We start from the raw sequence: 12,982 nt of genomic DNA on the forward strand, positions 1-12,982 counted from the left end.
AGAAAAATCCATTCATGCTGAGGGGGAAATACGTCAGAGTTCGTTATTGCGAGGCAGGTGGAGTCGTGTCCGCATTTGAAAAAAATTGCAGAAAAGGCAGGGGTGGAAAGAGGATGGGTCCTGGAAGATTCATCGAATGGCAGAGGAGAGAGACTATTCAAACTGATGAGAATGTTGATTTGAAAGGGGGAAGAATGTTATTGTTCTGAGATCTCGTTCAGGGTGAATAAGGCATGTAGGTCCGTTCAAGGGAAAGAACGTAAACAAAAAAAGCAACTGAGTGGTCTTTTGTGTGGGAACAGCACCAATCTATGCACAATGACAAGGCCATCCAAACTATGCACAATGACCATCATAGGAAATATTCTATTTTTAGTGCACCTAAACGCCGCATGGGTAGAAACGCCGCACCCGCTGAAAATTTAAGTTTTAAACACGTAAACGCCGTGGCGTTTCTTCCGAAAATTACGGTAATAATGCTCTTTTTGTGTGTTCTTACAGAATGCCAGCCACGGTTGCTAATGAGACAGTCGAACTATACCATTTTTATGTAGTAGCCTTCAACATATGCAGTTTTGGAATAATTTGGAAAGTTGGGGAAACACTTGGCTGCATAAAATGGAAAACACTGTATTAACACTTTACCGATCAATCCCCTATTAATTGGCCTACTGACCAATAGCCTATTAATCGGCTTTCTATCGCGAACGCCTACCGACCGATAGCCTAATAATCGGCTTTTTTACGCCAACGCCTACCGACCAATAGCCTATTAATCTCTTTTTTTCTCGGGGCTCTCTAAAAATAGCCTTCAATCGGTAGCCATGGGGATAAACAATTGCCATTTGCTATTTCATCTGCATTTTATTATTAGGGAGAATCTGCTGCTGAGCAGCCGATCGGACATGTGTATGCTGTTGAACTGCTAGCGGTCGGTAAAGTGTTAATTTACTTTTTGTGATCTGAATGCATAAGCTAGTGATAAAAGCTGAAAGAAAAATTTTTACAGGTTAAAAATCTTGTTGAAATCTGATGATTTTAACTTCAAAAGAAAAATATGTTTCAGAACAAAATAAATTATTCCCATTCTAAAATCTGAATCAATTTTTTTCTCTAAAATTATAATTTTCTGATGTTTTAGAAATTGAAATAGTTATTATTATTATTATTGTAGTTCTGTAGTAGAAGGGAAAAAATCCACACAATCTGGAGGCTGAGGTTGTGTGGCTTTTAGAGTTTTTCTAAGTTTCAGGTCATAAATAAAAAATGATTAGATTAAGAAAACAGGGAGGGGACGCAACAAATATAAAACAAATTTTAACTTTCCAGCATGTGCATATGCACAAAATTTACAACAAATTAAGTTTTCAATGCACATTATTTGCATATCGAAGCTGAGACGTCTGAAGGTCATTTCTATTCCTCCTTTCTACCCTTCTCCACATCATAGAGAATGTGCCAACAGGAAGTCATTTGAATTTTTTTTTAACTGGGCTTTTGTGCTACATGGCAGCTTTTTCATAAAATTTACGACACACGCTCGGTCGTGTTTTAAAATTAGGAAACAAATTTTTTTTCTCAAATATTTTGTAATTTTGTGTTATTAATTGCTAGTGAGACAATTAATTAGTTTGTGTTATTAATACAATTTCTATTCCTTATTTTCTTTTATTTCTATTTTTTAGAAATAAATAAAAACATTAAAGTTAGTTTAAAGTGCGTTTTTGAAACCAGTAAGAAGTAAATTTAATTGAAGTAAGTAATGCTAAACTTAAAATTTTCTATAATGAAACACATCTTTGCATTTCCATCTCACTAACATAAGAACTTAAAAATAATTAACTTATATTTGAATGGGATATCATTTATAGTTTGCAATAATAAGATTAATATTTTATTTCTTAACAAATTTATTATCAGTATTCACTCATTTCTGTCGTTTTTCGTGCCAAAAATGGTAAAATAATGGATGTCGTAAAAAATAGGATGCGCGCGTGCTCATGTAAAATTGCCAAGTGCGCATGCTGGAAGGTTAAAGAAGCACATAAAAGAAATTAGTTTCTTTTTGACAGTTACAGAGAAATATAAGAATTACAGAGAAATTATATTAAATACATAAACAGAATTAATTATTTCTATAAAGAACAAAATTCATACACAGTATTAAACATATTACTAATACCATTAAATACATTTCAACTATATACAAAAGAAGACATGGATAAAATGCATGTAAAATATTATATTTTACATTTTGCAAAAATCAGTTTTATAGTTTAGTATTGTTCTAGTTTGAGTTCTCTTTCCTCTTCCAAACTATGAAAAACCATTACTTCCTGCTTATACAGTTTTTTTTCCCTAAATATCTTTTTTTGGAATTATTTGTAGGGAAATTTACGAGTTTATTTAGAATTGATGCAAAAAGTACGATTTTTAGCTCAGGCTATATAAAAATTAAAAACTGCTCTTATTCCAGTCTTGCTCGAGAAAGTAGCACCAAATGAATTTTTAGTTATGTATTCAAGTTCGGCAACTTTTTTTACAATATTTTTGTTAACAGCCACAAAAGTACCAGAATATGGTACTTTTCTTGAAGATAAGGAAACTTGTCCTTAACAATTGTTAAAGTCATCTGCACCCTCCAACTGAAGCTTAATAGAGTTACGTCATGCCACTGTTTTAATCCAGCTGCTTCATTTCAGTTTATTTCCTCTCTCTCTTTTACATTAATCGAAAATTATTTCAAAACCAATATTTCCCTTTGTCATGACATCATCTGCTATTTACTTCCGATTTTTAAGTGGAAATTTTTGCAGTTTTGCCATATTCTTAATCATTTCATTACGGATATCTGAGAGACTGAACTCATTTCAGATAATTTTAGATTTTAGGTCTTCTACTAAATTTGCTTTCAGGTCTCTATAAAAGGTACAAAAGATCTTAAGAAAATCAAAATATTTTTCTGAAAATGTCTATGTAAAACACCCATTTCTATTAATTTATTCTCTGCGTGACTTTAATTATAAATGGGGAACATTAGTGATCATTTACTTTCTTACATAACTAAAATTAACCCTTCGTGTACTCCTTGATTTTGATACATTCTGGTCCTAAAATACGGGGCTTTTTTTTCCCCCTTCTTCATATATTACTATTTACATCTTTGTAAACAAAATTAGTATAATGCAGGAATTTTAATAGTTTTTTTTTAATTTTTAAAGAACATACAGTATGGTTCACATGATTTTAGCATGCATGGAATAAATATATAAACATACACAGGATCTTTTTGATAAATATACATGCTAACTAATTTATAAAGCTTATTGTTACTTATATTACTTATTATTACATAAACAAATTTTGTGCAGTTAACTCTTTGTGCAGAAACATGGCTCTAGACATAATTCAACTTTACATTCTTCACACTAAACGCAAGTATCTTTACGTATTTTTTCCCATTGTTGTCTGTTTTTGGAGCAGCACACTGCCTTCTAGGTTGCCTTCTAGGTGGTATGTGGCTTGCAAAATGCCTCCCTTCAAGGCGAATAATATTCATGCTATCATCACTTGACCGTATTGATGAGCAGAAGAGTATTTGTCAAAGATTTCTTTGATTCCTAGCTTGAAACCAAGAAGGGATTTTTTTTTTTGTGTGTGTGTGTGTGTTAGTTATTTTTCTGTATATTATATCCCAATTTCGTATTGCTTGATCCAATATATGGAAAAATATTTTCTTGTAATATTTAAGTTGTTTTCTGGTACTAGGGTAGTACAACTTCTCCTGATCGCATCTGTTGACACCACCCACTCTGAAGTTATGATCATAAATCATTTTTGGCTTTAATTTTTCTTCTGCTGTCCCTGTATAAACTGATACAGATAATGCATCATGAAAAGAACTAAGCATATTTAATATTTTCTTATCATTTCACAATGAAAGAAGCAACAGTGCCGATCGTGTTCGGCTTTGAAGAAACGATAGTAGTCCCTTCCAATGATATAAACCTATAGTGCCATCTAGGTGCAAAACAAAATGCGAAATATGACTATTACAATATTCACAGCCTACACAGACAAAAAGGGGGATCCATATGGAAAATAAGATAAATAAACTTACACATGCTATTTTCACGTGACCCATGTTATGAGACGGATTTTATATCCTGTGGAAATCGCAGGGGCAGTACACAGAGTTTTAAGACACAGAAAATGTTTATATCTTTTCTTATATAAATATTTTGCCTTTTTTTTTTTAATACTATTCCTCTTATCTGTCTTTGATAAGGAAGGGTGAATTCTTCTGCCAATAGACTTATTTCGTATAGCTTAAATGTAACAAAATTTATTTTCTTAACTAATTATCTTATTTAAATAATGTTTATGTTTTCGTTTTGTGTTGAATCGCTCTGAATGTCTGTTTCACTTTTCAAACTGCTGCCACCAAATATAATCGCCCTGTATTATACTTGAAGAATTAAATAATGCAGAATCTGAATAAATGTGTGTATGTTTCTCGCATTATAATAAAATGATGGTACCTAAAGCCATTCAATTTTGAATGACATAAATTCTACTGCGAATATGGACATCTGGAAGCCCGAATTTGGAATTTGTTTTTTTTTAGCGATTTCATATTTTGTAAAACTTTAACTAATTTTTGATTAACAAATTCAAGGATTTCAAAGCGAGCCATGGCAATGTTGTACAGAAAAAACCTTTTTATCTCCAGTGCACTAGACTGTGTATCTGAAATTCTAAAGATATGCTCAATGTAAAATTATTTTGCAACATTGCTGTTGAACTGAATTTTATGATTTAAATGCAAAAAACGCGAAATCAGTTTCACATTTACTAATGTTCAATATAATTATCAAGGAGGGGGTGAGAGTTTTAACATTTTAAAATGTCCATATCTATTTTGTAAAAATAAATTTAATTTGAATTTATAAAGAATCATTATTTAAACATTTTAAAAGCTTTCAGTAACTGTGTAAATTTGCTTTAACTCTTAAAAAATTTCTACTAGTAAGCATGCTGCAATTATTATGCATATTTACAAATAAACATGCCAATGTTTACTTGTCGAAATATGCAGTTATGACATTAGAGCTGAACTGTATCATATACAATTATTTTAATTTTACTACTGCTTATTTAAAAATCTACATGAAAGCATTTTGAAAAAAAAAATTCTCACCTGGTAAAACATGTAGCTTCAATATTTGTTCTGCTTTGGTTTTATTTTCTAACAAATCTTCTAACTGACTATCACTTAGTCTTTCAAAAGCTTCATCATTGGGTGCTAAAAATGTGAAAGGTCCATCTTCTTGAAGCTTTGTTTCTAACTCTGTATTCTGAAGTAGTTTCACTACTATATCATGACCTTCCATGTCTTTCAGCATTTCAATTATGCTGCCTTTTGGAGGCATAAGTACCTAAAAAGCAGGAGAAATTACATAACAAGCATTTAGAAATATTAATTGACTTTAGCCATTCTCCCCAAAATAGTAATTACATGATTTCTGAATGGATTTAATGAAAGAATAAAAAAGAAAAAGTAAAAATTACGTTTCTCATTAATCATGAAAGAAAAAAAACGAACAATCGCATAAAAATACTTTTTACTGTTTTATTAGCTTAATATGATCTTAAGCAATGAATAACTAATAATAAGTAGAAATCCAATTTTATATTGATTAATAAATGAGAGAGGGCTTGTTTTTGGTGGCTAATTATTATTTAAGAATATAATTTTCATAAAAATTAGTGTATTTTAAAATTATTAATATGCCATTGATGTGAAATTTCAGTCTTACATTTTTGATTTACTTAAAACAGAGTCCCCAACCTTTTGCACATTCTGGAATATCTATTGGACAGCGGGCACCATTTACTTTTTCAAGGTGAATATATAGTTGGCTATCATTAATAATACATGCACATAAAAAAGAGAGCTTAGAATTTTATTGAAAAGTAAAACATTTTTATTGTGATTGCACAGCAAATGTCACACATTAAACGATCGGCAGGCGCCATGGTACACGCAGGCATAGTTTTGGGAACTTTGGTCTTAAACTATATAATCAGACTAACACTCAGGAGAAGCATAAAATTACAAAATAAATTTTTTTAAACATTTTTTCATGTATTTATTTTACTGCATGATTTATAGAAATCATTTAATTTTAGGGGAACATTTCCTGTAGAATTAAATTACACACAAATCTTCATTTTCTTTAAATGGTAATTAATTAAATCATTAAAATATTCTCAATACTTGTTGTTCTTACCTTATTGATTTTATGAATAACAGCTCCACAAGCATGATTATCGTGGCTTACGACATAAGCACATTGTACAGTAGCTCCTGTAATAATTCCAGGAAACTAAAGGCAAGAAAAAAATATATTAAAACAGTTTTAAAAACATTTAGTATGGACTGTTAGGCCATAAGAAAGCTTAAGATCTTTTTTAAAAAAAATTTGCTGAGAAATATCTTTTCTTACCACTTCATGAAGTGTGATATGTATGTCATGACCATTCATCGTTTGAAGTTTCTTGTTATCAGCAAACATGCTACCAGATGTTCGTGGCTGAACTAAGTGATGTTGCAGCAATTTCTTGAGTAATTCTGGATTGGCCACCAACTCTTGTAAAGTATCATTTGATAAACTCTAAAAATAAAAATTATGTTAATAAAAGTATTTTTTATGTAACAATTATGACAATAAAAAGTTCTATATTGTTGCGTGCGTATGGGTTCATAACAGTTTGAATGCATGCAGGTCTAATGATAGGTTAATAAAAATTTATTTTATCAAAATAAACATTTCAAAGTTCTGGAATTTTCTACAGAAGTACTCATACAAGTGTCAAAGTATCACATGGTAAAATCAGTAGCAATACTTAACTACTAAAAGAATTAAACACAATGTAATGCTAAGCACATCTAAAGAGAAAGCTGACTTAAATTTATCTCAGTTCACATGGAACTACAAACTTGCAGAAACAATAACCATGCAACTGACACAAGATGCTCTCTCTTCGACCTTAAGTAGTTTTCAACCGGTCACCAAGATATTTCTAGTACTATCTGCTTCTCAAAATTACTGGAAAGCAATATGAGGGTAGAATTATGGTTAAGCTAACATAATAGTCAATTACATATATTCAGTTTCAATACATATTATGTTGATACAGGGGCCAAACCAAAATGTTGCCAAAACCACTGTCAGCTTGGCGATATCTTGCCAAATTACCGAGATAATCATTTATTCAATGTTAAATGTCACTTGCCCCTGTATTCTCACTTTCCCCACATAGCTTTCTCTTAAAATTTGTTTTGCCATACATTACACAGAAAAATGCAATAATTTCACTTATAATTCTAATAAAATTACCAATCTAAGTATAAAATTTGTAACAATATTAACAGAATCTAAACTTATTTGTTAAATTTAAATGCAGTACAAAGTCCGAAATCCGGACTCATCAGAACCTCGGCGATTCCGGATATTAGATCATCAGTTTAAATCTAGTAGGATGGCATGTAGAAATTATAAAATTAAAAATATGAAATTGTGATTTATGAAATAATGAAGTATTTATGATCTAAAGGGTACAAGATTTACAAAAAAAAAAAAAACAGCATAATATTTATTTATTTACTTTATTAAACATTTCTTTCAATATAAGTTGTTTAAGTTGCTTTGTTTTTTGTGCTAATATTTTCTCTTTAATTCTGTAGACACTCAATCTCTTGTTCAGTTACATTGCTGAAGTCCTGTAACTGCAGTCTCAAAAATTCCGACTAACTTGTCAATCAAAATTTTTTCGTTTTCAGTAACTTCTCTGTCACTTCCTTCGCTATCGATAGTGGTATTTTCTGGATCTAGAACCATACTACCGATTTCGTTATTTATTAATTGATTGAAGATTAAGAAGCATTGTCGTCACAATGGAAAACTTCTTTTATATCATCTTCATTTATAACCGCTTCTCCACATTTCTTTACAAAATCCGTTAATTGGAAAATTTCACCTTTGTTTTGTGATATCCAAAAACCTTTATAAAATTCATGGCTATCATCATCAAATTTAGCTGTCATTCACTATACGTATTTGGTTATGCATCATGAGCTTAGCGATTAATGACAAGTTGTTCCGTTAAATTTTATCTTACTTCTATCACGCACTGAGACAATTAAGCTTGAATTGTATTAGTTTAGTTATTTATTATACTTATGTCTATTTCTTGCGCAAGCTTAAGGCTTATCAGAGTTCTGAATAAATTAATTCCCACATATACTTAAGCCTTACTGACAGCCAGCGCTAGATATCTTATCGCCTGATGCAGTCTCTGTGGGTCCTAAATTGTGTGACCCGGTGCCACTTACGAGCCCTGCCGCTGGTTCTGGGTTTATGTGAGTAACAAATCAGTTATTCTTAATTCAAATAAGAGTAAGTGGAATCTTTTGGCCTATGAGTATCATCAACCAAATCTATTTTTAATATATGGAAAGAAATTTTTGTTAAATTTTTCCTGGTCAACATTTTTAGCGCATTTAACTTAAATCTGTAATCATCAAGAAGCACAATGTCAACATAAAAGGTTACCATACTCCTTTGTTATTCAATTACTAACATAAAAAAATTGTTTAGGCATCGCTGCCTGAGTCATTACTCCAATTGTCATATATTGATAAACATGCGGTGATGAAAGGAAAGTATAATAAATAATGATTCACCAGATTGGCATCAGATCAATGATGTATCTATGTGGAATGTTTCAGCTGGAGATGTGTGCCAAGCAGATATGCAGCAACAGAGCCAAATTACTGATCGTACAAATTAATGCCAAAATGAATGTATCTTCAATAACAAGGTATTTTACTTAGTGTCGAAGTGAAATTAAGAATTGGAACTCTACAGATGTTTTATTATGCGTGGAGGGGGGATCAAATGTGCATGCGTAAAGCCAAGGAAAATGTTGTTGTTCTGGATTTTAGATCATTCCGGATAATGGACGTCCGGATTTTGAAATTTGTACTGTAATAAATTATAGTTTATTATGATGGAATACTTAAAGTTTCCTCTCATGGACACTTTTATAGCTTCATTTTATGGAGCAAAAAAAAAAAAGAAACATTACACTATGTGATGGATACTTACTTTTAAAGCTTCTTCTGATGGAACAAAGAAAGTAACATTTTGCATCTCTTCTAAAGTTGATATCAAATCTGCCAATTCTATGAGGTCTAAAAGATCCCTTCTTTCTTCTTCTTCTAAAGCTTTCAAAAGACTTCGTGCTGAAAAATATTTTAAGGTCATGGTTAATATGTAAGGACAACATAGTTATTTATACAACTAATGATGATTGTGACAAAACACAAAATCTATTTTGTATGTTTGTTGAATAAATAGCAGCAATTAAGTTTTGATTGTATATTACAGCGGTTCTCAACCTTCTGACTAACGTGTACCATCTGAACAAAAATTTAAAAACTTTAGATAATTTTTTAAAAACTTTACATTGATTATTTTTCAAATTTTCAATGGAAATATTAAAAAATACATTATTTTGCCATTTGTATAATTTACTGGCAATTTGTGTTTATTTAACACATTGCACACATAAAAAATGTTAGATTAAAAATTGGTTAGCATTTTAATTATCACATTTAAGTTATAATGCTTAAATTCTAAAATTTAATGTGAAATTTAGGTATGTTTAAGAGAGATCAATTTCTTTATGATTGGCCTTATTTAATTTAGCTTTAACTGTAAATTAGTATCCACTTTTAATTTTGTTCTGTATTTATTTTTCAAATAAAACATGGAAGAAAATCTTGTTCACACAAATAGGTTGTGAAAAAAGGCAATACAAATTTGATAGCTAGATTTTTTAAGTTGATTAGTTAAAAATACCATTTCTCTATATACCATCTATTTTTCTCTTGCATACCACCAGTTTAAAATCACTGGTATATTATGTTAATCAGTAATGGCATGCATATCAAATGTGTTTTTCATTATTTCTAACCACATTTCTTTACAAAAATGTGAATTCTAAATAGCTTTGTTTTATAAACTCTAATTTCATCATAAATTTAATTTAAAGAAAAATTATACAGCTACATTTTATTTATTCTGTATGTTAGGTAATAATCTATTTTAGGCTTTAAATTTTTTAGAATTTTACAGATACAAAAACAAAAGTACCTTGAGGTGGAATTAAAACTTTGTCAATGACATGAATAACACCATTAGTACCCATTGTGTTTTCGACATCTATTAGAGCACCATCCACTCTTAATTTCTCACTTTCATCTTTTGTTAATTGAAGGCTGTTGTCTAAAATATTCTTTACTCTCATTTGACTTACAACTGCAGGTGTGCAAATGGTTCCTTTTATTATATGTTGATGCAGTATACCTGAAATATGGATATATATTTTTGAAACTTATATTGAATGTATTTAAACATGTAGTTTTGCAGAGAGATATCAAGAAAAAGTATAGAAATGGTAAAGTTTATAGTGCTTATGTTCTCATATAAAAATTAGATAATGGAAAAGTAATCTGTAAAACAGAATATGTATTCTAAATTTTGAATTTAACACTTTTGAAAAAGTTATGTTTCTTTAAGAATGGAAACAAGCTATACTGATACATTAAAAAAATATACTCAAATTTTATTTCATATGATGAATTTCCAACAATAAATGATGAAACTGATAATAAACTGTATTTTTCATTATTATAATATAAAAACATACAAAACTGTGATTGGTGTCTTTTACATTAACAATGAGATTGAGTAAATAATTTTAATGGATGTAACTTATCATATGCAAAGAGAGGAACTAAAAACACTGTAGAAAATATTTCTAAAGCAGGAAATACTATTTTAAGTATTAATTTTCACAGTTTAATTCTTAATTCTTAACAATTAAGCTGCTAATCAAAATCGTAAAAACAACCTTGTATTTAGCGTAAGTATAATGAAACACTCGATCGATTTCAAGGGCAACTAAAGGTCCCTCCTCATCAGGAGAAAGAAATATCTAGAAAGAAACAAGTCTCAGAAACAGGACCACGTGTTTCTGAGACTCCTTCTCCTTTATTTTTTTCTTTCTAGATATTTCTTTCTTCTGATGAGGAGGGACCTTTAGCTGCCCTTGAAATCGATCGAGTGTTTCATTATACTTACGCTAAATACAAGGTTGTTTTTACGATTTTGATAGTCACATTAGCGTGTTTCTCTTCTAGTCTAATTAAGCTGTTATTTGAGAGGTGAATACAGTTATATATCAGAACTTAGAGCAACATACAAAAGCAAAATTTGGAAATCAGTTGCATGTGTTACAGAGACTTGAATAATTTCTTCCTTCATTTATTCTTTATACCTTATATTTACGGTAATTCTTTCAAAATTTATCTTTTTTATGTTTAATTACCTTTAAAAATATTTGTTAAATTAATTTTTATATAAAACTTTCTAGACTTTCATGTAACTCTCTAAATTTCTTTTCTTTAGTTTCACTTTTCTTTCATTTTAAAAAACTAAAATTCTGAAATAAATATAATTTAATATACAGCAGTTGATCCTTAATACATATAACTTATCCAAAAGCAAATTCTACATTCAAATCTCATTTATTGAAAAAAGAGAATTTATTAATACTGTGAACTTACTTTCAATGCAACCTTCTTTAGAATCAATCTGTTTTTGTAAACTTCTTGGTAATTGTCTAAAGGCTTCATCTGTTGGCACAAATAATGTCCATGGTTGTTCACTCTTTTTGAGATCTTCCATGAAGTTACTTTCCAGCAATACTACATTTAACATGAAATGACTTATTAATTCTGAATTTATGAGAAATGTCATTTAACTAGAATTTGAAAATATAAGTTCTTAAATTCACTGACTGATTGCTACCATTACCAAACTTATATTTAATCCCAAATCATAGCTGTCAACCCTGAAATATGAAAACTCAAGATGTTTTTCACACTGCACAATAATGGCATTTCAAAAGAACTCCAAATTATCTTACACTCAATTTTTAATACATAATTCTTGTTACTGAACTATTTATAGCATGACACTGAAGTAAAATATATTAATATCCCATTAGGTGTTCTATTTTTGACTAACTTCATTTATTTTGTAGTTTTCTTATACTTTTACACTGAGAAAATCCTAAAAAGGGAAGAGAAGCTTTTATTTATTCAAGTACTTTTAAAAACAATAAGTAGATATTGTACACCTTGCACCAAAAAAAAGAGAAGTTTCCTAGTCATTATGGATTCGACATTTTAGCATTCTATGCAATCAGAAGTCTTCCTATTCAATATGAATCTACTTTCTATGCTATCTACATGCTGCGCCATCAGTATTTCTGCGTCTCAGTGTTCTTACATCAGTACTTCTAAATTTCTTTTCCTATTGCACACACACAGTCATACATACATATATGTATGCACACTGCGAAAAAAAAAAAAGGCACAGTTCTATATCTCTCTTCTACTGGACTGATTGTCGAAATTTAACTTGCATTTTCCATGTCTCCAAAGCGCAAATCAGGATATATATAAGATTTCATACAGCCTTTTTCTAACATAGATATTTTGACACAAAATCGAGCGTTTTCTGAAATAACATACCAATTTTTTTCCATATTTCGATTCTACAAGTCAAATTATGCTTAGATATTAAATTTTGTCATTTTTGGTGAGAAATTTAAAAATTTATCTTGGAGCATTTTTTCAGTTTGCATCAAGAATAATTCACTTGATGAATTTCTTAAGTTATAGTAACCTAATATCCTTTCCTTTTTTTTTTTTTTTTTTTTTTTCATCGTACATGAACGGAAAAAGTATAGAAATATGGCCATCATTCATACTTTCAAATAATTTTAACAAAGTGCATAAACCACATTTGGCATTATTATCACTCATAACAAATATGTTAAATTT

General features: G+C 29.9%; 2 protein-coding genes across 2 annotated transcripts in view; one reads left to right on the forward strand and one right to left on the reverse strand.

The window, feature by feature from the left end:
• LOC118197442 (uncharacterized) overlaps positions 1–12,982 on the forward strand; it is a 576,327-nt gene that overhangs the window by 349,074 nt on the left and 214,271 nt on the right. The window lies entirely within an intron of this gene.
• LOC118198179 (transforming growth factor-beta-induced protein ig-h3-like) overlaps positions 1–12,982 on the reverse strand; it is a 70,352-nt gene that overhangs the window by 2,428 nt on the left and 54,942 nt on the right. Inside the window, exons 8-13 of the mRNA XM_035369795.2 lie at positions 11,699–11,839; positions 10,224–10,436; positions 9,174–9,310; positions 6,510–6,677; positions 6,294–6,389; positions 5,201–5,438 (exon numbers count right to left, since the gene is read on the reverse strand). Of these exons, the coding sequence (XP_035225686.1) occupies positions 5,201–5,438; positions 6,294–6,389; positions 6,510–6,677; positions 9,174–9,310; positions 10,224–10,436; positions 11,699–11,839 (993 nt within the window). The remainder of the gene's footprint in view (positions 1–5,200; positions 5,439–6,293; positions 6,390–6,509; positions 6,678–9,173; positions 9,311–10,223; positions 10,437–11,698; positions 11,840–12,982) is intronic.

Source organism: Stegodyphus dumicola, chromosome 12 (genome assembly GCF_044657685.1).
Source record: "Stegodyphus dumicola isolate Sdum_Otavi_A_Nest chromosome 12, ASM4465768v1".
NCBI lineage: Eukaryota > Metazoa > Arthropoda > Arachnida > Araneae > Eresidae > Stegodyphus > Stegodyphus dumicola.